At 39.3% G+C, this 26,921-nt stretch overlaps 1 protein-coding gene across 50 annotated transcripts in view; it reads left to right on the top strand.

Moving 5' to 3' along the window:
• The window catches only part of SORBS2 (sorbin and SH3 domain containing 2), a 381,834-nt gene that overhangs the window by 328,046 nt on the left and 26,867 nt on the right, over positions 1-26,921 (top strand). For 47 of the 50 annotated variants that reach the window (XM_089325827.1, XM_089325806.1, XM_089325805.1 and 44 more), the window contains 7 exons: positions 2,150-2,199; positions 4,486-4,673; positions 12,136-12,224; positions 13,627-13,673; positions 18,971-19,085; positions 19,524-19,652; positions 21,847-22,047. In XM_089325827.1, the coding sequence (XP_089181953.1) occupies positions 2,150-2,199; positions 4,486-4,673; positions 12,136-12,224; positions 13,627-13,673; positions 18,971-19,085; positions 19,524-19,652; positions 21,847-22,047 (819 nt within the window). Of the gene's footprint in view, positions 1-2,149; positions 2,200-4,485; positions 4,674-6,869; positions 8,460-12,135; positions 12,225-13,626; positions 13,674-18,970; positions 19,086-19,523; positions 19,653-21,846; positions 22,048-26,921 lie in introns of all 50 variants that reach the window. The other 3 variants (XM_089325783.1, XM_051833478.3, XM_008250735.5) reach the window with 1 other exon arrangement.

Genomic DNA, 26,921 nt, shown 5'->3' with positions numbered 1-26,921 from the left:
ATCAGTTCTGACGCTAGGTTTTCATTCTTACTACACTATTGTTTAGGCTGCTGATAAGCCAGCAGCTCAAAATTTCTGGTTTCTCTGAGGCTGTTCCAAGAGTGCCCTGAATTTGACAGTTTTGGTCATCAGTTGAGTTTGCGTGTCCTGTGGAAGCCGTGATCTGATTGGGTGGCATTACCCTGAGCTCTTTGGTGTTGCTCTTTTACAATTAAGTAGAATTAATGTTTCTAAATTATCATGCAATGATCATTTTCATCTTTCCTACCTGTTTGATTTTTTCATATTTAGCATATATTTCTCCACCAGAATGCAGCAAATTGAAATAATTATGTGCATTTATCAGACTAATACAGACAAAATTTTTTCTCTAGTTCTGTATTTGTTGGAAACCTAGGAATATGATTTTTTAGGAGCTAAAATATTAGGATACACTTTTTCTTTTGAAAATGAGGAGGAGTTTTGTTGTACAGAAAGATGCTTTTGTTTCTTTCTGGGCAAAATTCCATTTTCATTAAGTAACATAGAATCAAGTTAAGATGTCTGTTAATAGAAACAGTTTTACAGTTATGTATAGCAGGGGCTTGTCAGACTAATCTACTTAAAGAATTTAAAAATTATATACTAATATTTTAATTAGTACTAATTTACCAATTAACCAAAAAAAAAAAAAAGAACAGAGTTTGTAAAGTGAGGTTAAATCCATTAAGTTTTTAATACTCTGCTAAAACATTTCTGTGAAAATAGCTGAATATAAAAGCTGTCAAATCTTGCCTTTCTTGCTGACATTTTTAAACTTTCACATAGATGAACATTTTCAAATTAGAATTTCAGCTCTTCATCAAACCAAAGTTTGTGATGAGGAACTCATTATAAAATATAAGCAAAGCCTAAGCTATATACACATTTCCCTATGCATTCAAAGCATTACATCAGAACTACTTTCATCTTGCAGTGTCACCTTAACTACTCAGGAACTCAATACTGGTCTTCTCTTGTTTATAGATATTTCAAAAATTATACCAATAGTTGGTCATGGAAAGTGAAAAATTCTTTTTTCTTAAAAGATTTATTTATTTATTTAAAAGCCAAAGTTACACAGAGAGAGAAGGAGAGGCAGAGGCAGAGAGAGAGAGAGAAAGAGGTCTTCCATCCGCTGGTTCACTCTCCAACTGGCTGCAACAGCCAGAGCTGCGCTGACTTGAAGCCAGGAGCCAGGAACTTCTTCCAGGTCTCCCATGCAGGTTCAAGGACCCAAGGCCATCTTCTGCTGCTTTCCCAGGCCACAGCAGAGAGCTGGATCAGAAGTGGAGTAGTAGGGACTTGAACCAGTGCCCATATGGAATGCTGGCACTGCAGGCAGTGGCTTTACCCGCTACGCCACAGCACCACCCCTGAAAAATTCTTATGTTATTTTTACTTAGTATCAATTTTGTATACTATACAGAATGAAGGAAAATGGTTAAAATCCATTTTTTGAAGAAAAAAAAAAAAGACGTATTTTGATTCACTAGATCATTTAATCTAAGCCTGACCTCCTCATCTGTAAGGTATCAGCTGTACTTGATTAAAGTACCAGATAGTTGAGTTTAATTTCAAAATTCATGGGCTTTATTAAAATGTCATGTCTATGTTGACAGGTGAAAGAAACCCCAAGTTCTTCTATTTTGAAGATGACACCTGACACTAAAACATTGAAATTATAGAGAAAATTAATGTTTTATAAGGGTTCAATAATGCTAGAAATTTTTTAAAAATAGAAACATTCTTTTTTTATATGAAACCTCTTTAACTCAATAGGAAGGGTTCTGGAGTTAATGTTATAGAATAATTTAGCACTTTATTCCATATTCTTGAGAAAATGTTGTTTATTTTTCTGCTTCTTCCCATACAATGAATGCTAGGGTTGTGGATAATGTGTGCTACCCCAAAAGATGTATTACTGTATATCAGAAGAGAAAGTAGAAAAGAAAAACAGTCCAAATCAGGTGGTATGATTTCTCTGTGGAAAGGCATTTTGTTAGCATCATACATGGTATTTTGAATTTTGACTTTATGACATTGTTTTTATGAAAGCTGTTTTCAATGTTGGCAAATGAAATTTTGCCATGGTGAAAATTTTCATGAAACTGTTATTCTATCTTAACAGGCCTCCGTGTATCAGTCTCCTAATGACAGAAGCCTGGAAAGACCCAGTAGGTAAGGATCGCATTACATCACACGACCAGAATATTCAACAACAGTGGTTTCCTTTATAGAAATGCTAGTCAGTGAAGTACTGATGAGATCATCTATCACACAGTTTTAACTACCATGTCTGATGAAAATATATTTGCTTCTGCACCACTTCCACTAATTTATAAAAATTAAGTGGCATAATTCTGGATTGAAAAACTCTTTCTTTCCTTGTCTCCAACTATACCCAGTTTTCTTTCCTCTCTATGGGGATTAAAAATAACTAAACTTCAATGATGTTGTGATACTCATGGTAATATATAAAATTGTTAGAAATTAAAAATTTAGAAATCAAAAATCATTACACAAATACTTGTTCATTATATTCTGATCATACAAATCATAAATACTTTTACTACCAATAAATGAGGGTTTACCACATATCAGGCATTCTAAGTACATAATCATTTTCAATCCTAAGACAACACTGTGAGCTCAGTACTGTTATCAGTACTTTACCTCTGAAGAACTCACGTTTGGGCTCCAGTGACAGCTTGTAACCACTAGGTCTAATTGCCCTCAAGTCCAGCCAAGGTAAACTCTGTTAGTAAGCTTTAACTATCACACTTAACTTATAAAGGATGGCAAGCATCCAGATATAATTCAACAGCAATACTGAATAATAAAAACTCCCAGCCATATTGGATCATCATCACCAAATAATTCTGTAACAAGAATTTGTCTTTCCATAGATTTCCATCAACATAAGTAGAAGATGAATTAAGTCCTTCATAAATTGGGTTCATGAGTGCCATCCGACTACATTAATATCACGTAGGAAGGAGCTCCTACAACCCCTCCATTTCTATTTTTTGCATCTATATATACACCTCAAATGTTTGAATTTTGGGGTTTTAATCTGACCTAACCATTGCTATAAAAGACACACACCTTCACTTGACAGGATAGTCACAGCAAAAACGGATCTAGGACATGGGACATTGTCTTTAGAAGACTACGTAAATTCTGAGGTCTGCCTCACTTGTGTACCTCCTAGAGACATGGGTTTGGCTTACACACTTGTAAAACTGTGATAACAATGCCTACCTCATGCGTTTCCTGTGAAACCTAAGTAAGACGCCATCGTACCTAAAGCACAGCACTGCACTCCATAGGAGCTGGTGTTTCTGTTGCTAACATAGTGTTATCCAGTGGTGTGATACACAGTACGCTGTGTCTCTTCTTTCACTGTTGTCTGTCTTAAATGATACTATACCCAACTGCAAAGCTCCCTGCGAATATAGACTGCCTATATCCTAAATAAAATTGGGCAAAGGGAGCCTTTAATTGTTTATTTGCTGGGTTAAATAGAAATTGCTGGCCTTCCAGCATAAGATATTCCAAAGCTAAGATTATTAAGAACAGTTGCAGGCAAATCCTGATGTAAGAGAAATTTGTAACACGAGCATGTAACATTTTTCAAGCTGTTTCCTCCATTTTGGCAAACCTCCTCCAATACACTCATGTTGCTGGAACTTTCATTTAAAGAGAAAAGATGTATGATACAAATCACAACACGGCATTGTCATCGCAACATGTTCATTCTAGGAGACTTTGGTCATGAAAAGGTGAATATAGAGTTAAGCCCACACAGACTTCTGCACGTGACGTTTATAGCACCTTTGTGCATAAGTGCTGCTATGGAGAAGCAACGCGTGGTACATTCAGATGGTGGAATATTATTCAGTTATTTTTTTAAATGAGCCATCCAAGCAACAAAAAGACATGAAGGGACTTTATATTAAATGAATATAAAGTGCATATTAGTATACACTTCAAGTGTACGTTAAGTGAAAGAAGCCAATCTAAAAAAGCTACATTCTACATGATTCCAACTGTGACATTCTGGAAAAGGCAAAACTATGGAGACAGTGATTTTCAGTAGAGGCGCGGGAGAGATGAATAAGCGGAGCACAGAGAATTTTTAAGGCAGTAAAACGGTTCTGTAGGATACTTTAGTAGCGATGGCACAGGTCACCACATGTTTTCCAAAACCCGTAGAATGTATAACACAAAGCACGAACCCTAATGTATTCCGTGGACTTTGGCTGATGCTGTGTCAAGGTAGGTTCCTGCACTGTAACAAATGTACACACCCATAGGAGATGGCAGTAGAGGGCAACCCATGTGCAAGAGGAAAGGGAGTGGGCATAAATAAACTCTGTACTCCCTATCAGTTCTGCTGTCAGCCTAAAACTGTGCTCAAAAATGGATTCTACCAATAAAACTGATGCTGATTCCTTCTTTCAGCTCTGCAAGCATGGCCAGTGACTTCAGGAAACGGAGGAAGAGCGAGCCTGCCGTGGGGCCCCCAAGGGGGTTGGGGGAGCAAAGTGCAGCCAGGACTAGTCCAGGTCGGGGAGACCTCCCAGGATCAAGCACCACCCTTACAAAGTCTTTCATTAGCTCCTCTCCTTCTTCCCCATCGAGAGCAAAAGGTGAGCAATAATAATGCACATGCAAACAGTGGACTGGTTTTGGTTTTAGCCTAGAGGACCTAGTGAGAGCCAGGCCGGTGATAGGGATGTGTGCTAGGTTTTACCTACAGGGTCTGAATACGGTGTAATTTCAGAACAGGAGCCTTCTTCCTACCCAGACAGACTCAAGCTGGTAAGGCACTTGGGTTGCATAAAGGACTGTGACACTGTGACTAGCACCTGTCAAGGCCTTTCCCTTAAAAAAGATAATGTTTTATTAAGAAATTCAAAATATTCAGTAATTTGTTGTCAAGCTCTTAGAAGATGACAGTTATAAGCATTTACATATAATCAACATTTTGCAATGTTTATTCTAACGTTACCACAACTAGCAAATTAGTGAACTAGGTAGTTTAGAGATTACAAACGGCAACAGAAGATAGAAAGCAGGGTGTCCACATTCTCCCATGTATGTAACACAGGGCTCAATTCACAACAGTCCATAGTGAGAACTGTCTCCAAGCCATAATTATAAACTTTAGAAGTCAGAAAGCCATTTTCCAGATGACCTGGCTCCTCTGAGCTAACGCGTGGGAGGGGGCAAGTCACTCCTTCAGGTCTCTGGAAGACCAGTTAGTGCATTAGCACCACTGGCCCAGGGCTATTTCCAAGCTGGAGAGTGAGGCTCGACCACCACCCACAGGGACCCAGACCTGCATCAGCTACGGGACCCCGTGGTCCTCAGTGGTCTATCGGGGCTGAAACAGAAGAGAAAATAATTTACAAATCTGGGAAGAAAATGAGCTCTAACAGAAGTTCCAGTGAAATAGGACAGGTTCCGCTCCATGGATCACAAGCAGGCACTAAACGTGTTGCCCGGTGCTATCTGATTTGAGTGCAAAGGACAAACTGGTTGAGATGCTTGGACTCAGGGGAGGCGAGAGGCCTAACCCTCTTCTGGACTAGAGAAACTATGAATATTGACTGATTGGTGCAGAAGGAGTGAGTCCCATCCATTATTCCTTTCCTCCCATTAACAGAGAGGCCTTTATCAGAGTCTACGCATTTATGCAAACAAATACCATAAAGCAGTAAGGAGGTCATGCAATGCCACACTATTCTTGGATACTCTCAAGAGTTAGGATTCTATTTGTTTCACCTTAGGGAGTGTAAATCAACTTCCTTTCCCCAACACTCCGTATCTGCCAACATGCCTGTTTCCCCAACACTCCATATCTGCCAACGTGCCTGTCAGCTTTTAAAGAATCTGGGGGTGACTGTAAGGCATCAGCTTCCAATAGAGATTTTCCTCCATGAGGTTTTATTACTAAGAAAAAAATGTCCCAAGACATGTAATTGAGTAGTTAACTCAGCAAGGCAAAATAAGACATTTTCAATGGATATTTCAAATTTGAGGTCAAGTTTAGCTATTATCAAATTTCAAATGATTTTTTAAAAACCCTCCTAGGAGAAAAGCGGAATACGTTGAGCTCCTTTGAGAGGTTTGCAGTATATCCAGTTACCCCTAGGAGAGGGTAAAGACAGTCATCTAAGAGGTGAACTAATCTGTTTAAAGAGGCACTTGTTACTTTTTTTTTTTTTTTGAAAAATACTAGCAGCAATAGTTCATAGCATTTTTACTTTGCAACTTTGGAAAGGATTTTGTCTTACAGCTTTTTCTATGCAGTACCTATAAAAAATTATTTGATATAGTTTTGGGAGTATTAATTAAATGTAAATTTTAAGTTACTCTTAACCTATTACTATAAATCAAATGAGACACAAATCCTGACCCTGTTAAGTTGATAAAAATCTGTAACAGTTTTGCCATTGATTGTTATTTAATCCATTGTGAGACTACTACCAAGTCATGCTATTAACTTTGAGGTACTATTATGTTTCTGGTACATAAGCATATTGGTATTGGCAGAAAGATGAGTGAACTGTGCGATTGAAAGAGGTAAATTAGCTCTACCAATTATTTGTTGGACTGGTTTTATTGACTGTGTTATCAGCAAAACTACAGTCATTGAAAAAAATAACTTTGCCTTAGAATTAGACCTTTTTCTCTCAAAGTTAACAATCAGTGTCTAGACGAAGCCACACTAACTGCTTTCTCTTTACTGTGCTGATGCCTACTGACCTGCTCTCCTCTCTTTGTGAACCTTTTAACTTCTCCGAATGTCTCTCTTCCACCACGCTGCTCTGGATTCAAAGGTGGGGATGATAGCAAACTGTGTCCATCCCTTTGCAGTTACGCAGGGCTCAACGGCAACCCCTGCAGTGAGTTAGAGTACTGTAGCCCTTATAGACAGCACTTGGACGTCCCGCGGGACTCCCAAAGGGCCATTACTTTCAAGAATGGCTGGCAGATGGCCCGGCAAAATGCAGAGATCTGGAGCAGCACTGAAGAAACGGTGTCCCCCAAACTCAAATCCCGTAGCTGCGATGATCTCCTAAACGACGACTGCGAAAGCTTCCCCGACCAGAAAACCAAGTCGGAGAGTATGGGCTCCCTGCTGTGTGAAGAGGACTCCAAGGAGAGCGGCTCCATCACCTGGGCTTCCCCCTACATGCAGGAGACTCGCAGTAACGGCAGATCGAGACTCAGACACAGGTCCGCCCACGACGCCCCAGGGTTCCTGAAAATGTACAAGAAAATGCACCGCATCAACCGCAAGGACCTGATGAATTCAGAGGTGATCTGCTCTGTGAAGTCGAGAATCCTGCAGTACGAACAGGAGCAGCAGCACAGGGGCCTGCTGCACGGGTGGAGCCAGTCCTCCACCGAGGAGGTGCCCAGGGACATGGTGCCCACCCGCATTTCTGAATTCGAAAAGCTGATTCAGAAGTCAAAATCCATGCCAAATCTAGGAGATGAAATGCTATCTCCTTTAACCCTAGAAGCACAGCAGAATGGTTTGTGTCCCAAGAGGAGATTTTCCATTGAGTCGTTGCTGGAGGAAGAAAATCAGGGCAGGCACCCTTCTCACATCCAGCGAAGCTACAAGTCCAAAGCCCTGGTGCCGATCCATATCGAAGTCACCAGTGACGAGCAGCCGAGACCTCACGTGGAATTCTCCGACAGCGACCAAGATGGAGTTGTGTCCGACCACAGCGACTACATTCACGTAGAAGGGTCATCCTTTTGCAGCGAAAGTGACTTCGATCACTATTCTTTCACCTCCTCTGAAAGTTTTTATGGGTCCAGCCACCATCACCACCACCATCACCACCACCATCACCACCGGCACCTCATCAGTTCCTGCAAAGGCAGATGCCCTGCGTCCTATACTCGCTTTACCACCATGTTAAAGCATGAAAGAGCCAAACATGAACATGCCGAGGAGCCCAGAAGACGAGAAATGGACCCTGGCCTGTCTAAACTTGCGTTTCTGGTCAGTCCTGTGCCTTTCCGGAGGAAAAGAAATTCAACACCCAAAAAACAGACCGAAAAGGCAAAATGTAAAACGTCTGTGTTTGAGGCTCTGGACTCTGCCCTCCAGGACATTTGTGACCAAATCAAAGCCGAGAAGAGAAGGGGAAGTTTGCCAGACAACAGTATATTGCACCGTCTAATCAGTGAACTGCTGCCAGATATTCCCGAGAGGAATTCCTCCCTCCGGGCTCTGAAAAGGAGCCCCGTGCACCAGCCTTTCCACCCACTGCCTCACGATGGTGCTATGCATTGTCCGTTGTACCAGAACGACTGTGGGAGAATGCCCCACAGTGCCTCTTTCCACGACGGCGACACCACCAATAACAACTTCCACCACCACGACAGTGACAGTGCGCTGGGGCTCCAAGGTGGATGAACTTCCCTTGCTTTGTCCTTGTGGTTCCGATACTCACCCTCCAGCTCTGTCATGTTCCATTCCTACATCTCATCGTGCTGAGCTGTGAGACCACCAGCATCGCTGTGTGTTGCGAGGCAAATGCTCATTGTACAAGCGTATCTTCCTGAATATTTCTCATTTGCTCATGTGATACTTGGACTTTATGTGTGGCTTAAAGTGATCATCAATTCACAAAAATTTACTCGTTCAAAACCAAAAAGGAAAGCATTTTGTAGCGTACTGTTAGGATTGAAATAACTGTTAGACTAAGCGAATTAAGCCATTCATCAAATTAAAAAGAATATTTAAAGACCGAAACTATCATTAAATATTGGTATCCCGAAGAGTTCTATTTTCATAGCAAAGTGAATCAAAGTCAACAGTTTACCAAATAGCCTTTTATTTGTATGTTATCTTTAAAACTTTATAGTCATTCACTCAACAAGTGAATTATTTTAATAATACATTAATAATTTAATAATAAAATAAATTTGTCACATACGACACAGAAGATACTTCAGTATATCAAAACATTCAGGAAGCAAAACTAAACTATGTGATTAGTGATTGTGAGCAGTTAGAGACCAGGGTTAGTTTAATAATTTTCTCTATTTAAAGGACGCAATTGGGGTCAAATTTTTGTGAATGTATCTTTAAGCTGTGTCTGTAACAATCCCATTTCCATCACTCAGTGCACTCACATTCTTTTCTTTCCCATGACTAATCTGTTTATTTTGTTTCTGCTATAACAATCATATTGAAATGTGAGTTAGATTGCTCAAGTTGAAAGTGAACCTCAACTGCCTTTTCACAGTTGACTGAAACAACAGTCATCGCTGAATTGCTAGGACAAATAGCAGTTCAAACACAGGCCATTTTTGTGAGGATTAGGTAACTTACAAGCACAGGCTGTTTTAATATTTTTATTCAGTTATTTTCATTGATTCATAAAATGCATCTGTTTGCCATGCAGATTTTAAGAGGCTGGAAGGAACTTGAGTCACCAACAGAGCAGCAGATTTAAAAAGGCCATAAGCCAGTGGGATGTGTGTTACTGTAAACAGATTTACAATTGAGGAACTTGAATCCTAGAAAGGACAGACATTTGCCCAAGTTCACATAGATAGTAGATAACAGAGAGGGGACTCAAGCCTCTACTAATTCAGCATCCATAGTGTAAAATGCAATCTCCATGAGTAAAAAAAGGATGTTATTTATATTTGATGTTAGTATAACATAAGTGATTCAATTATCAATTGTATGAATTTACTTATTAGCATTTATCTTTTCTCTCCTTTATACTATACAACATGCTTGAAATACATTCAAATTTTTAAAATGTTTCTATAGTTTCTTTAATCTCACTTTCTAATCAAGATGGAGCAGGACCTAATTTTTTTTTTTTTTTAGGACCTAAATTTTAATAAATTACCTTATTCAAGGCAGGCACCACGGCTCACTAGGCTAATCCTCCGCCTGCAGCGCCGGCACACCGGTATCTAGTCCCGGTCGAGGCGCCGGATTCTGTCCCGGTTGCCCCTCTTCCAGGCCAGCTCTCTGCTGTGGCCAGGGAGTGCAGTGGAGGATGGCCCAAGTGCTTGGGCCCTGCACCCCATGGGAGACCAGGAGAAGTACCTGGCTCCTGCCATCGGAACAGCGCGGTGCGCCGGCTGCAGCGCGCCGGCCAGGCCGGCCATTGGAGGGTGAACCAATGGCAAAGGAAGACCTTTCTCTCTCTCTCTCTCACTGTCCACTCTGCCTGTAAAAAAATAAAATAAAATAAAAAAAAATTACCTTATTCAGTTTTTTAATATGCTAACATAATCACTTCTCAATTTTAAATGCAGAGTGGATTATGATTTGAGAAGGCTTTGAAATGCACTTAGAGAATATTTTGCTTTTGTTAAAATATTTACATTCCAACTGTGTTTACCCAAGTGAAAAATAGTTTCTATGCCATTAAGTAGCAGAATTAATAGTGTATTAACGTAGAATGACGAGTGAACTACACATAATCCTCCAGCATGCGTGATCTTACTGGTTAGGTTTTACCTAAAATCTGTGGTCATGTCACCTTCCTAAACCCACAGACTTTGGAATTCACAACTCGGAGTTAGACATTTATCTGTATATGAGGGTATTGCAAAAAGTTCATGGAAAATGGGGTTAAATTTATTTTGGTGCAAAAAATTTAAAATCTGTGGATAGTTGGGATGGGCCTTCTGGTACAGCAGGTTATGCTCTCCTCAGTATCTGATTGCCAGTTCAAGTCCCAGCTGCTCCACTTCCAACCCAGCTTCCTGCTAATGCGCCTGGGAAGGCAGGGGAGGATGGTCCAAGTACTTGGGTCCCTGCCATCCATGTGAAAAACCAAGATGGAGTTCCTGGTTCCTGGCTGCAGCCTGGTCAGGCCCTGGCTCCTGTGGGTGTTTCCAGAGCAAAACAATAGATGGAACATTCTCTCTGTCTCTCTCTGTCTCTTCTTCTCCTTCTCCCTCTCCCTGTCACTTTGCCTTTCAAATAAATAAATAATCTTTTTTAAAAAAAGAAACCCATGCATATTTTTCCATAGTACGTATTTTCCATGAACCTTTTGAAATCCCTTCAGATGTCATATCCCACTTGTAAGCAGTTAACTCTTCCATATAGTCAAAGTAGTCAAAATCTTTATATAGTGTTTTCTTCTTGTGGACCAGAATTTCAAATTCCTTCACATGAGAATAAAGTTAATTTCATTTTTAATGCTTCTTAATTTTCAACAGAACAATTTAATATATATTTTATACATTTTAATATAACTAATTAATTTTATTAAAAACATAAAAGAAACAATTAACTGATTAACTTACACGGGTAAATCCTACAATATAGACTGTTGGAATACTTTTCACCTCAGTATATTTATAAATATAAATCATATGCATGTGTAAAGTATAACATACTGTTAAAAAATTTAGTCACTATTTTGTAATATAATGACTTATCCTTTAATTCAATATTTCTAAGCAATTTGCCCACTAATGCAATGCTTTCTGCTTAGCTCTTTGATTTCTTGAAAGATGTATTTATTCTCTGATAGGGTAATTTATCAGCTAGTTAGAAGGGAAGGCCATAGGTAAAGGGTACAGCATCAGCAGAATGGATATGACTATAGTCCTGTCATCATACTGTATTTGATTTTGTCTTTCTTTTTCATTCCTACATTGCTGTATTGTCTTTCCACAAAATGTTTGTTTCTCAAGTTATTGTTGCTATTTCCAAATTCTCCATCCTCTATAGACTTCATAATAATTATAAGTTGGGGGCAAAAAAAAAAAGAAAGTATTACAAATTTTTGATATGAAAAGTTCCTATAACTGAATTATCTACACTGGATGTTATAGCATAATTAGTTATTTGACATTTATATAAACTATTATAATTTCTGCAACCTGGAATATTTTTCCTTTTGAAATGTACATGGTTTTTTGTACCTCATATCACAATGTTGTCATTATAAGAGTTCTACAGCCATGTTTTCAGGAAAAATGTCTCTCCAAATATGGGGGGTGGGGAATGGCAATAGTTGCCACCAAGGAAAATGGTGGAGGAAGCCTGTTTTTAATGAAGCAGATTCTTGCTCTGACGGGCCCTTTCCTTTCTAATAGACCGCGAGTCCCCTAGAAGTTACTCGTCCACTTTGACTGACTTGGGGAGAAGTGCACCGCGGGAAAGAAGAGGAACTCCAGAAAAAGAGGTAGTAGTTAGTTTAATAACATTGGAGTCCTTTAACATACTTGATCAAGCACTTGCCAGCCAAATGGATTTCAAAACCAGTAGAGAACCCAGACTGAAAGATGGAAATCCAACTGAGAGACTAGGAACAGTCTTCCTTGGAGCCTGAGAAGAGGACTTGAAGCAACTTGCACTCTGACCCTAGCTCCAGTTTTCCCCAGCTGTGGTCCAGTTTTGGCAGGGAGGTCTCTCTGGGTCTTCAGCTGACACCCATGATATAGCAGAGTGATCTAAAAGAGTCCAGAGTTGGGCCACCCAGTAGAGATAGGAAGTTTTCTCTGTACAATTTCCTGCCCATCACTCAGGAAGCAAACCCTAGGCCAACTATATTGCACATCAGTACAGATTCACATACATCTCTTTTGTTGGAGGTAATATCTGGAAAACACTTTTAAGTACCCCAGGTCTTTGTGGCACTTCTCCTGCGAACCCTGTACCGACTGACTCTGTCCGTGGCCCTGAGCCAGGACTAGAGCTCTTGCTAATAAACTGCCCTAAAGCCACAGGGGTTTGTTGAAAACAAACCTTGACTATAAACCAGTGGCCACTCCAGGAAAATCTTACAGGTATAGCCCAGTGCCTGTGAGAACCCCGAAGAAGTCAGAAATGGTCCAGATACCCTAACCTTCATCAGATTCACAGGGAGAGAGAATGGGGCATAGGGAATATCAGTTGGTGGGAAAGGAGGAGCTGGGTAGCTAGTTATAAGTTACATAGGGCCTCAGATGGTTTCGTGGGCCCCAAAGGTTGAGGAGAGTCACATGTTCATACTACATCAGCACTAGAAGATGAGCAGCTGGTGGACCGTGTGCTGCAGGATTCCTGAACCCTCCAACACCTGTCAGGTGATCGTGCCTGTACTTTTGGCCACGAACTTGCCTCACAGTGATAAGTGAGCTAAGATTAACTTGCTAAAATGCTAATATTAAATATTAATATACCAATATCAAAAAGGGGATGAGGACTTCATGAGTTTTGATCTTTTTATCATGCTTCAGAAGGAGTTGTGTCAACCCACAGGAGAGAAAGCAATTGACCTTCCACAACTCTCCTTAGAAAAGCCTTGGAACAGCCAACATTCCACCTGGGACAGACTCTCTGCACACATTTTATTCTCCTATTAGGCATTCATCCACGTTAGTGCCTAAGATAAAATAGGATGGTGAATAGGCAATCTAGTATCTTCCCGTTATAGCTCAAATACAGAACTAATTGATTTATTTGTAAAGTGCCTCCTAAGAGGTTTACATTCTCTATGTTTAATCATTCTGTGAGGTTTCACTTTGTTTTTATGCATAAGAAACTGCTATCTTGTGGAAAATTCAAATTGTAGGTTAGTATTAATTATTGACCTTCCTTTTCAGAAATTGCCTGCAAAAGCTGTTTATGATTTTAAGGCTCAGACATCTAAGTAAGTAAGATGAATATTCATCATATGTTTAAGGTGAATTTAAATATGAGAATGTCAGTAATACTTCCAGAGATAAACACTATAATGGGATGTGTTACAAATAATTCCTAATTCCCAAGTCAGCAATCCACTCTAATTAAAGGGCTTCTCCGGAGTTAATTAGGATGGGGAAAGTTTATTTTTCATTTGTGTTTAGCTAAAAAATAGTTTTAAATTGCACTGAACATGTTGAGTACAATGAGTCCAGAAGAACAGGATAAACAAAAATAAGAACATTTGTTTCTAGATTTTCTATGTCAGGAATGAATTAAAAAATAAGTGTTGGGTTTTAACTAACACGTACAGGGGGACTGGATAACATTTGCAAACCCTACTCTTTTGATAACTAAAATGTGTACAAAGATTCCTGCAGTAAAAGCTGCAGCTCTCCACACTCAAAGTTTAGTGATTCTGAGCAAAGTTCTGTGCTGTGGTCTTTTGGTGTTAATGTTTTCATATTCCTGTGTTGCACTTTTTCTTTTACTTTTTTTCTTTAGAAACTCGTTCATCAGATAGACCTATGGCTGAGAAAGATTAGTACTGAGCACATGAAAACATTTAAATAGGAAGGAGTTGTCCAGATTTCTCCAGGCCCGTGTGAACCTACTTATTAGGACATTTGGGTCTCCATCAGAATTTAAAATATCAAATCCATTGTAAATTGCCATTAAATTACACTGTATTCTTTGAATATATGAAACCAAGATATTTTATTTATGAAAGTGCCTATGATATGAATTAATCAGTTCTAGAAACTGCCTCTGGCAAAAGGAATAAAAAACAAAGTCACTCAAAATTTGGTAATGTTGCTGAAATAGAGAATCAACTAAATAACAAAAATGGTTTCTAAAAGGTCAGACCTGGCTTAGATCCAATATAAAAATAAAGTCCTGAGGAAGAGTCTACATCTCCTTTTTGATTAGCTGAGTAACATCTGATTTGTTTCCACTTCGCTCTGGTCACAATTACTGTTGTTTGGACATGATGTGGCAATTTGTGTGATGTGTGTCCATTTTGTAGAACAGTGATAGAGAGCACAGATATTTCCTTTCTTCTTTGTATCAATTAATCAAAAGCTTCTTTAGATACGTAAACCCCCAAGAAATGTTAGGGCATGTGGAACAGGAAGGGTGTCCCCCAAGGCTCACAAGCTTTGAAGAGGAAGATAACATGGGGTGCAGAGGAAAGGTCCTTGGGGTGCTGAATCTGTCTCTGGGTTTTATGTACTTCGAAAGCCACGCCCCTCACCCTCCTCCTTGGGCCACCTCTTGGCCCTTGCCCAGGCCAGCAGAGTCTCAGGGCAATTTAGCCTTGCATGGGCTGTTCCTGGAAGGACAAATGGCACAACCTTTTACAAGGGCTGCGTGCACCACTTCCACCTTTCTTCAAGGTCAAGGCCAAGTCTTTGTAAAGCCACAAAAGCCAATTGAATAACCCTTCAGTGAAGTAGATTAAATAACCACCTAAAGAAGTCATCTTATAATCGTAGTAGGAAAAACCATTTCTCTTATAAATAAATTGATCTTATTGCAAATTCATCAGATTCCTCTTTGTTCTGGAACAGAGCAATTGTTCCTCCTCCCGGTACAGTTCTCTATGTGACACAGAAGTCAGCATGACAGATAACTCGTGCAGCTTGACAAGGCTCACACACCCAGAGTGCAGCAGTTACAGAAGAACCAGTCACATTTGAAGTCATTTCAGTTCATAGTTAGACGTGAGTGCTTCTGATGCCTGACAACTTGTGAACAAGATACCGATGTATCTGTTTTAAAAGCAATTTCCCTTTAATTGTAATTTAAGAAAAAGTAAATTTAAGAAAAAGTAAAATTTAAGAAAGATTAATAACAATGACATGATCAGCCCTTGTCTAGACTGTTGAGGAACAACTTACTATTTTATTCCTTTTAGTATTTTTGTTGTTGTTGTTGTTGTTGTTGCTCTGTTTATTCTACATAAGACCACTGGTTGAACTCTGTAATGAATGCACAATCATTCTTAGGCATTTAAAATTAACAGAAAAGTGATCTCTGTTAAACATAGGAGTGGGATAAGAGAGGGAGGAAATATATAGGTTGGCACATGCTCACTCGGACTTACCTCCAATGGTGGAACTAGAAATGTGCCAGGGGATTTCAACTCAGTCTTACCAAGGAGGCAAGTACCAATGCTAGCGCACTTGGTAAAGTAATAAGTATAAATACACAACCAATCAAAAAGATAGGGTATGTGTCGATGAGATTTCACAAATAAGACCAGTGTAAGCAAATAATGAAGGACAGAATTAAAAGGGAGAGAATGATCCCGCGGGGGACACAGGACACACAGCAGACTCATAGAATGGCAGCACTCCTGCCTCAGAATCAACCCTTGGGACATTCGGATCTGGCTAAAAGGTCCATGAGAGTCTCACAGGCATGGAAAGCCATGACACGGTGGCAAAAAACAATCTAAATGAAAGATCCTGGTGAACAAGACCCCAGCAGAAGGAACAGGCCATCAAAGAGGGAGGCGCCTTTCTCTGAAGGGAGGAAGGAACCTCCACTGTGATATGGCCTTGACTAAAAAAGTTCAGAGTCGGTGAACTCAAGGGGCTTCCATAGCCTAGACAGCTCATAGCAAGAGTCTCGGGTGATTGCTGACGTCATAAATAAGAGTGCCAATTGTTAAATCAACAACGGGAGTCACTGAGTACAGGCTCCCCACGTAGGATCTCTGTCCTTAATGTGTTTTACTATGAAACTTAAAAACAACACTACTAGTCGAACAATGCCCTATACCTTGTGTGGTTGTGTGAGTGCAGCCTGTTGAAATCCTTGCTTAGTATATACTAAGTTGATCTTCAGTATATGAAGGTAATTGAAAATGAAACTCGATGAAGGGCAGGATGGGAGAGGGAGTGGGAGAGGGGAGGGCCACGGGAGGGAGGGAGGTTGGGGGGGGCCACAACAATACAAAAGTTGTACTTTGTAAATTCACATTTATTAAATAAAAAAATAAAAAATAACTATATAACAAACAAAAAAAAAAAAAAGAAAAAGAACTTAATACTTTACCCTTTTAGTATTTTTTATGTTCTACTTAAAACTATTGGTTAGGCCGTCACTGTGGCTCAATAGGCTAATCCTCCACCTAGCGGCACCAGCACACCGGGTTCTAGTCCCGGTCGGGGTGCCGTATTCTTTCCTGGTTACCCCTCTTCCAGGCCAGCTCTCTGCTGTGGCCAGGGAAGGCAGTGGAGGATGGCCCAAGTGCTTGGGCCCTGCACCCCATAGGAGACCAGGAGAAGCACCTGGCTCCTGCCTTCGGATCAGCGCGGTGCACCGGCCACAGCGCGCCAGCCGTGGCAGCCATTGGAGGGTGAACCAATGGCAAAGGAAGACCTTTCTCTCTGTCTCTCTCTCTCACTGTCCACTCTGCCTGTCAAAAAAAAAAAAAAAAAAGTTTAAAAAACTATTGGTTGAACTCTGTAATTAATGCACAATTACTCTTAGGTGTTTAATTAATGCTATAACTAGTACTCAAATAGTATTTTACACTTTGTGTTTCTGTGTGGGTGCAAACTGTTGAAATCTTCACTTAATATATGCTAAATTGATCTTCTGTATATAAAGATAATTGAAAATTAATCTTGATGTGAAGGGAAGGGGAGAGGGTGTGGGAGAGGGGAGTGTTGTGGGTGGGAGGGAAGTTATGGGGGGGGGGAGCTATTGTAATCCATAAGCTGTACTTTGGAAATTTATGTTCATTAAATAAAAAAATTTAAAAAATAAAGATTAATAACAACAAATATAACTCACCAAACATAATTTCTCAATTATTAAATATGGAGAAGACATAAAATGAATTTCCAAATGTCTTCACCAGTCATGATTCAAAATTGCAAGCACAAAAAATGAAAATCTATTATAAGGGGCTCAGAAATCTAACTCCGAGATGAGGAATAGTTAAGACTTCTTTTTAAAAAAAGACTTCAAATTTTTAAATGTAATCCATACAAATAGAAAATATTTCATATGTAAAAGGAAAAAAAGTAGACATCTAATTTACATTAAAAACAGTTAGTTCCATCCAGAAGCAAAACATACTTAGAATAAATAAAGTTATTGGGTTGTGAACATTAGATGGAAGTACTATATTTGAATGTAAAGCTGTAGGAGTCGTCTTCGTCTGTAAGATTGCTGAAACGTTAAAGCCCTTGCAATTTGAAGATTTTAAGCACTTAAAATGTGTAATGATTCTTTTAATGTACAGTAATTTTCAGTAATTTAAATCAGTGAGAAATATTCTACACTGAAATAAATCGCTCTACCTCATATATTCTGAACTAGTAAATGGCCCAGCTGAAAATTATGGACTAAACCAAGCAGAATATTTGAGAGTAGGAAGGCATATATGTAGGAAAATGGGGGCTCTTGGGGAAAAATGAACTGATTGCCCTCCATCAAATTAAAATTTTGGAGGCAATATCATGAACAAACCTGGGTGAGGAAGCCATGAAAAGCTGACATAATGAGGTTGATAAATTTAGGCATGAGTTATTCAAAATGAATAGTCTTCAGAACTTAAAATCGTTAACTACCTAAATATACCTACTATCTGCCTAGAAACAGCCAACATGGAAAAATAGTGTCTTGAAAATATTTTTTTCTTTTTAAAACCAAAAGCTGTGAGGAAGACAACAAGTATTTGTGCATGCCTTTGGACTTAAAACATTTATCATTATGCTGTATTGAAAAATAAAATTATATCTTGTGACTCAAATTTTTTATCAGGATATCCTACTGAAATATCTGTCAACCACAGATCCTGACAAATCACAAGTAAAAATGTTTCCGGTATTGGCACTTTTGTTCTGGGGCTTCATGAAATTTGTTTTAATATACACTTCTACACATCAAAGGGAAAGGTAGACAGGTGGATAAATAGCTAACTAGCTTCAGGACGAAAAAAAAATCAGTACAAAACGAATCCATCATTGTGCAAAGCTTCACAGCGCCTCTCTAGCAACTGAGCATTAGACCACAATAGTCTGTCCCCTCCTTTAAATTTCATATTAATTTACTTGTGATTTATATCAGACATGCTTACACTTGTTTTTAAAATCACTTCTAACCTAATATTATATGTGAATTCTAAGAAGTTGCAAGGAAAATTCATTTCTCACTGGATTCAATGGATTTTTTCAATATTAGAAGCACATTGATCTTAAGAATTGCTGTACATCAATAAACCCTATTTAAACATGTCTGTTCCAGGGAGTTATCATTTAAGAAAGGAGATACTGTCTACATCCTCAGGAAAATTGATCAGAACTGGTATGAGGGAGAGCACCATGGACGAGTGGGCATTTTTCCCATCTCCTACGTAGAGGTATGGCCTTTCCCCTCCCCTCACGGATGAATGTGGCTTCAAAAGTCATCAAAGGTTCAAGAATCAATGACTCGGGTGGGCATCTAGCACAGTGGTTAAATGCACTTGGGATGCCCACATCCACACCCAAGTGCCCAAGTTCAAGTCCCGGCTCTGCTCCTGTTTCCAGCTTCCTGCTAATCCAGCCCATCAGAGCAGCACATGACTGCCCAAGTACTTGGGTTTTTGCCACCTCCATAAGAGACTGAGATTCAGTTCTTGCTTCCTGTCTTGGCCTGGCCCAGTCTGGACTGTTGTGGGCATTTGGAGAGTGAACCACCAGATGGTGGTTCCTCCCTCTCTCTCTCTCTCTCTCTTCCTTTCAAATACTTTAAGAAGGCACATGTCTGTATGTTGAGACTTTGTTAAAAGAGAATCAATGATCGTTTTCCTTCATAGAAGCTCACACCTCCTGAAAAGGCACAGCCTGCAAGACCACCTCCCCCGGCCCAGCCTGGAGAGATCGGAGAAGCTATAGCCAAATACAATTTCAATGCAGACACAAATGTGGAGCTGTCACTGAGAAAGGTAACCTGGCTATTTTTTTCATTAGTGCATTTGATGGGACTATATATTTTCAAAAGTAAAATAAGTTATCCTCCTTCTTAGCCATTTCTGTTTTCCCCATATTCTACAAACAACTCCTGAAGGCTGCCCAGTGTCCCCATTGCCTCCTGGCCCCTGTGTCCCTCCAGGTGAAATGTGGACATCTGTAGGACGCACAGCTTCCTTTGGGGACTTAGCCCCAAATCCCCTCCCCAGGGTGCCTCAGGCTGAACTCAGAGTCATACATGTGCGAGCCTCAAAAGGAAACGCATTTAAATACACTTCAAAATATGATTGTTCTGCTGCCCTATTAGTCAATCTTTTAAGAATGAGATTCCCACAGCTCACTTTTCTTTATCTTGAAAGCAAGTAATGGTCCTCCTGTAACAAGAAGCCTTCCTCTTTTGCTTTTGAGAGGAGCTCTCTGTGCAGGCCCTTCCTTGGTCATCCTGCTCTTGGCCTTGAGACTGACCCACTAGCAGCCTGTCCACTTCTAGTATCTCTCCTTCATCTTGTTACCGCACAGAGTTGAGAATGATCAATGAAATATTTTATTGTTTGCTAAACAATGAGAAGCGTTTAAGGTAACTGCTCTGCCCACAAGACAGATTTGATAATAATACAAGGTGTTTAGGGCAATTCTGGCACCTGCACACCTTCTGCTGAAATCTTTAGCCAGGCTCAATAGAAAGAAATCCTACAGGTGTGCCATTGGCAGGACCTCCTCCTATTCTTTCAGTCTTCACTCTGCATCATCCACTGATTTTCTTCTGCCATCTTCTCTGTCCCACCCAGCAGAGAGACCAGACAGCAATATGTGTGCCATATCGTCTTTGTTTCACATTTTAATTAAAGCCTTCACCAACGCGTCTTACCACACAACAGCCTAGCAGAATATTTAATCTGCAATTTTAGGATTTGGAGAGATTCACTTTCCCTTAGTATGTTCTGCTTGGGGGTGGAGACATACTTTAAATAAGTCACCTAGCATTTTTGACCAAAAGAGGACTTTTACCTGGAGGAGCACCTGAAGAAGGGCCACTTATTGTACTGGAGCTGTTGGTTTTGTGCCATTTCTATCATCCTAGCAGGTGCAGGTGCCCAAACTTCGAAAGCGGCTGAAACTTTTGCTGTTTAACAATAACTGCCTACTTATTTCTGGACCATGTGTGCTTTTGAATCAAACTTGGGAGACAGGACATTTGGTGTTGCAGTTAATATGCCCATGTCTCACATCAGATTTGATTCCCAGCTCTGGCTCCTGACTGTAGTTTACTGCCAACACAGAACCTGAGAGAGAACAGGTGATGGCTCCAATAGTTGGGTTCCTGCCACCCACATAGGAGACTTGTTTTGAGTTCCCAGCTCCAGCCTCCACCCATTGTGAGCATTTGATGAATGAATCAGTAGATAGGAATTCTCTCTCCCCCTTTCTCTCTGTCTCAATTAGGTCCTGTGGCATTGACTTGATCATTGCAGACAGCAGTAATAGAGATTGTAGAAACTTATATTTTTACAAAAGCCAAGGGCCCTATTCAAATATATGATGACCAGTAGTGCATGGCCACTAACCAACCAGAATGGATGCTGGTGTTATGCTGTCCTTGTCCAGACCTGCGGGGTGTCAGTCATGGCTACAGTTTATAGAAACTGTAGGCACTACCTTTGTGCCAATTCCTTTAGTGACTGTCAGTACGTAACACATGTAGCTTAAAGAAGAAAGTAGTGTATGTTCTATGCTATCCCTTCTATAGGTTATTTCTGCAACCTGTTTTAGACACACCAACACCTTGATCTGTGGTGTGCTTTCTAAATCTTTCTGCAGGAGCTCATTCCATCAAATCTATCAGAGAAAGGATGGTGCTACTCTGTTCCACTCTTCTGCTTTCTGAAATGACTTACACATATCATTCCACACAGTACTAGTGAGCACATATACAAGCCATTCACATTAACCAAGAAATTTTAGGGATGAGCTCATGTCATGAGTGGATGATTTCATTGCATATATACAGATATCCTGTATTTTCCTAGTAAGCACCAGGACCTTATTTGCATTCCCCTGATTAAACAAAAACTAGAGGTGTAAAACTTTTCCCAAAGAAAAACTAAAAATGAAAATTGTATTTTTATATTTATATGCCTTTAAAATATATTTTCCTAATTTTCTTTACAGGGAGATAGAGTTATTCTTCTTAAAAGAGTTGATCAAAACTGGTACGAAGGTAAAATTCCAGGAACCAACAGACAAGGCATCTTCCCTGTGTCCTATGTGGAAGTCGTCAAGAAGAACACAAAAGGTCCTGAGGATTACCCTGACCCTCCAATACCCCACAGCTACTCCAGTGATAGAATCCACAGCTTAAGTTCAAATAAGGTAAGGAAGCATTCTAGCATATCTATTTACTATTGGGAGCTTGGAATAGATCACCAGTATGTGATGTTAGGATATTAGACTAGAACATCATGTCTGGTGCAAAGAAAGGAATTTATATATGATGTTTCTACATGTGTGAGTGCCACGTCAACCAATGTAATTTAATTTTTCCCAAATAGGTACTGGCATAAAGATTTAATGTTGGATTTTGCTAATTCCATTTTCAAGTTAAAATATTCAAAATTATAAAACCTCATATGATATATATTTGTATTGCTGTGGATTTATTTTCAGAAACTTGATTTTTTCCAAAGCTTGATTTGCTTTGATTTTATATATGCAAATTTTATTTGTATCACAAGACTATAAATAAATTGATATGCATATAATTATAGCATACAAATATATTAATATATACAGCATACAATACTATATGTCAGAATGGTGTATCTCAAGAACAAACAGATATTAGTTGACAAAATTCTCTAAAAGTCTCGGGTTTTTTTAAACAGGAATAAGAAATAGAGCAAAATATTTAAATTAGGGTTTATAAGTTTGATTATCAATTTGAATGAAAATATTGTGGGCTATTAGAAGTCCTCAAGTTTATTTTTTATTGGTTTTAGGACAACTGTATTCCAGTTTTACTCATTCACATAAGCTAGTAACTAAAGTCGGTGGTTGTTCTCATTATGTAATTTAAGAGAATTTTCTTCCTGAATTTACTAATTGGAAAAGGCTATTCTACTTTCTTTGCCACAATGTGATGTTTTTCTTTTGAACTATAATACATTCTCTTACTGGATGGTATCTAGGGATTTCTTTCTCTTTACACTAACCTCAAAGTATAAAACTTTAAGTTATTAAGGAATTACTTCTAAAACATCAGAAAAGTACTTCCCAACATTTAAAAAATAGATTAAGTTCCTTAACTTGTCAATTATTTTAATAGACATCAAGATTGAAACATAGAAAGCATCCAGCACTCTCAGACTTAGAGCCACAAATCAGATGTGACTGAAGTGTGGAATCACGTGTTCCCTGCAAGATCATTGCAAGGCAGCACCCTCGTGACCTAAACTACTCCTTGACAAGGAGTCTTAGAAAAATTGTACATAAATGAGTGATCCAAGAAGCTACTATCTTGAGAGGCATTTTTGTTTCTTCTGATCCCCTTTGAAGACTGGGTTTCTGTTGTGGCTGATTGCTGTGTCACTGAGTAATAGAGAAGTTTGATTCCATACAGTTTTGTGTGTTTGGTTACAAAGTTTTTCAGAATCTCTTAAGTATATTTACTTCACTTCCAAGGCTTAGCATTAAGAGATCAGCATTCTTCCTTTGGTAGTTTCTCCTGATAAAGAGAAAAGATAGAATCTTCATTAATACAGTTGTGTTATGCTCCATGCCCTCATTTTAAAAGAATTACTAGATAAATTAGAAGTGACTGTGAGTGGAAATTAAACATTATAGGGAAGAAAAGCACGTCCTACAAAGGTTTATTTAACATTTCAAAAATTCTTTCATGTGCCCTAATTAGCAATGACAATATAATATTGTAGGTCACAATGTTTTAATCTTCATTACAAATACAATTTAAATATATTTTCACTTTTCCTAAAATATCAGATTTTAAATAGAATGCACACATTTCATTAATTAGTTTCTTATTCTCACTGATGGAAAAAATGAGGAAAATCTTAAGTCCATAATTTTAAGCAAACAGTTTCATGCCAACTGGTAAGCCACGCTGTGACACCAGTGGCTCAATGGAAGCAAGTTCTCAGTGTGCTGCAACAACCATTTTCAGAAAGACAAATATGTACTTCTATAGAGTGACAGACAAAACTGCTCTAAATGTTATCCATTCTATTTTCCAACTGATATTTAAACAGAGGAAGGGACTTAATTTATGAATCACTCTTTGACACCTTCAAATCACATTTCTTGCCTTTAGGGGAGACTAATGTAAGTTGCTATTGTTTATGATTTTTTTGTACAATAGAATTCAATGCTAATACTTCTGGAAGACAAGCTAAGTATCTCATTTTTATGTCATAGGTATTCCAGGTTACTTACCTTGACTTTCAGCATAAACAAGTCTATTGTAATGTTGAACACTTGTAACTTAACATGTTATAGTGCTGACTACGGCAGTAATGGTACTAGAGTAAGAGCAGTAATAGTAATGTTGGTAGCAGTGATGATAATGGAATTTAAAGATCATTCTTTTCCATCTACATAATATTTCTGTCCATGAGATAAAGCAAAAGTGAAATGGAATGATCTTTATATGTATTTCACAGGCTTTCATGTTACATGACAAAAAGAAAATAGAACTCTAGCCCGTAAGGGAACTGCTGTAGACTACTGAATGTATCTTGGGTAATTTATGTTTAGTTAAAAAATCATCATCTACAGGAATTAATGAGTTGCTGTCCACCCAGTCACAAAGCATACTTGCTATCAGGTGCTATGAGCAACCTTGAGTCCCAAATCTTGTATTAAGATGCTTACATGAGTTTTGTGACATTTTGTGCCCTTTATGCCCTCCTGTGTTGACAGGATATCGTAATTTCCTTTTCTGAAAAAAAAAAAAATACTCAGCCAGTGCCCCATTCTTATTGTAAGACACGGAAGTCAAGTTAAGTGGGGAAATCACTGTGCTCTTACATAGCCCAAGGCCCAAGAGTGGTGGCTGCATGTGTGAAGTATTGTCCTAAACAATCAACAAGAAGCTATATCTGCAGAATCTTTCTAAGCCGCAGTCATGTACTTGCAAAGAACTGAAATACAAGGTCATCCCTGTGCCTCTCTGAGGCCAGTCCTCAGTGTGAGCACGGATCCTGCAGCAATGACCCTCCATTTGTAGAGCATGTAGCATTGTCTTCTATCCCAGGAGCGATCAATTGACGTATTGGAATGTTAACAGGTGGCATTCTAGAATTACTTTTGATGAATTTGCATAAGAGTTTAAACTTACTGTTTTGTGTAAAAGATCAAAATACATTATGACTATTAATAGATCCAGAAGTATAGTCCTACACCCATTTTTTACGTCAGGAGATTAAGCTTCATAAATGTTACCTCCTTGTGTTTACATAAAATGTCAAGCTTTTGAGGGAGAATGGGAGTCATAGCAGAAGTTGTCTCTCCTGTTGGCATCAGATGCCCCTTCAGTATATAAACACTTACTTAGGGTTTTAGGGGTTTTTGTTTGTTTTTTAACTTTGAAGCAGGAGCTATGTAAGTTCAGTTTCATTCTGATCATGGGCTTCTTGAAAGATAGTTTTGGAACTTAGTCACTTAGGAAGATGTTAATGTATAATGACTTAAATACTTTATTACACCATGTGTGATAATCACCTTGTGAACATAAGTGAGCAAATTGTGGAAGTTCAAAAGGCTGGGCACTACTGCAGGAAGAAAGAACAAATAAACATGTTCAGGGAACAGAGTTTCACTGTTGATTCTCATTATCTATTAACATTTCTTCAGAATCACTTACACTATGACATCAGTATCTAGACCCCATAATATCTTTTAAGCATTATTCAAAAGAGGTAGACTAATCAATTACATCTCCTAAGGTTTTACTGTCTGTCCTCATAATCTCTATGAAGCCTTTATTGTGTTATCTGACACTTAAGACCCTTTCCAAAACTAGCAGGGTTTTGCTTTTTAAGCAACTTTGCTAATTAACATAAGTGATTTTATGTATTCAAATTTTAGAAAAATCTTCAAATCTGTGTCTATGTTAAAGAATTATTTTTATATTCACTATCATACCTTTCCTGCATTGCTCTATCTCTGTGTTTCGATGCATTTTTATTTTCTTGAGTTACTTTTAACTTACAATCCCTGCTGTTTCTAAGTTGGCATCCCATGAGCCAGCCTCTCCTCCCAAGCACACAGCTTCACCTGGCTCCGATCCAGGAGCTCTCCAGGGATGTGCCCAGGGGTGGCTGTCCCCAACATGCACCCATCCACCAGCAAACCACGTGGCCCCCACACGGTCGTCTTTCCTGGACAACTTGTTGTATGAACTGGAGAAGTTTAGTGCTTTAACTGTATCGGCTGACCAAGCCCAGGCAGACATCCCAGAGGAGAGCACCCTGGAGATTAAGGAGGAGCCCCCTGCTCCCCTCCCATTGCCTGCAGCATCTGAACCTGCCCGACCACCGCCTTCTCTGTTACCTTTGACTTCCGCTGCAGCCCGGCCTTGCGAGGCAATGCCACTTCAGGATCCCAGAAAGGCAGCTCCAAACAGGTTTTCAGATTTGAAGCAAATGAAGAGGGGCTTCTCAGACCCTAAGAAAGTGCCTGAAATCCTGGGTGATAAGTTTGTGGCCTCTGCATACACCAGTGTGAGCACCTTGCCTGTCAACCTCCCTGTCATTGGAGAAGAGGAGGAAGTCTGGGAGGGGCTCATGCCGGGCATCAGCAGGGGGCTTCACGAACCAGATGCCTTGTGGTGCATCCCGGATGGTACAGAGCTGACGCCAAACCTGCACATTGAAGAGGAGGAGGAGGAAAATCTCGACCACTTAAAATACCCAGTAGCCACTCCCACAGGTCCTAGGATTCCTAAGGAAGACAGCTATGCAGCAAAAACCAGTAATGAGGTATTTTAATGTTGCCTGATTACTGCAGAACTAACCAGTCTTACCAAAATTAGGTAGTACAATTGATCGTATTAATAAACACCTACTTTGACATTGCCTTAGCAGGTTTCCTTACAAGAAATACCTAGTATAAGTAGGGAGTAAAGGGTATATTATGTAAAAGTAAATATATATTAGAACTTATAAGAGTAACTATAGGGGAGAACTCCATTATCTCATTATTTCTTAAGGAATATAAATTGTATTTTAAAA

This window comes from Oryctolagus cuniculus, chromosome 2, assembly GCF_051225735.1.
Source record: "Oryctolagus cuniculus isolate XC-2025 breed Fujian yellow rabbit chromosome 2, ASM5122573v1, whole genome shotgun sequence".
NCBI classification, from domain to species: domain Eukaryota; kingdom Metazoa; phylum Chordata; class Mammalia; order Lagomorpha; family Leporidae; genus Oryctolagus; species Oryctolagus cuniculus.
The sequence above is the reverse complement of the archived record's forward strand: the minus strand, read 5'-3'. Positions and strand labels throughout refer to the sequence as shown.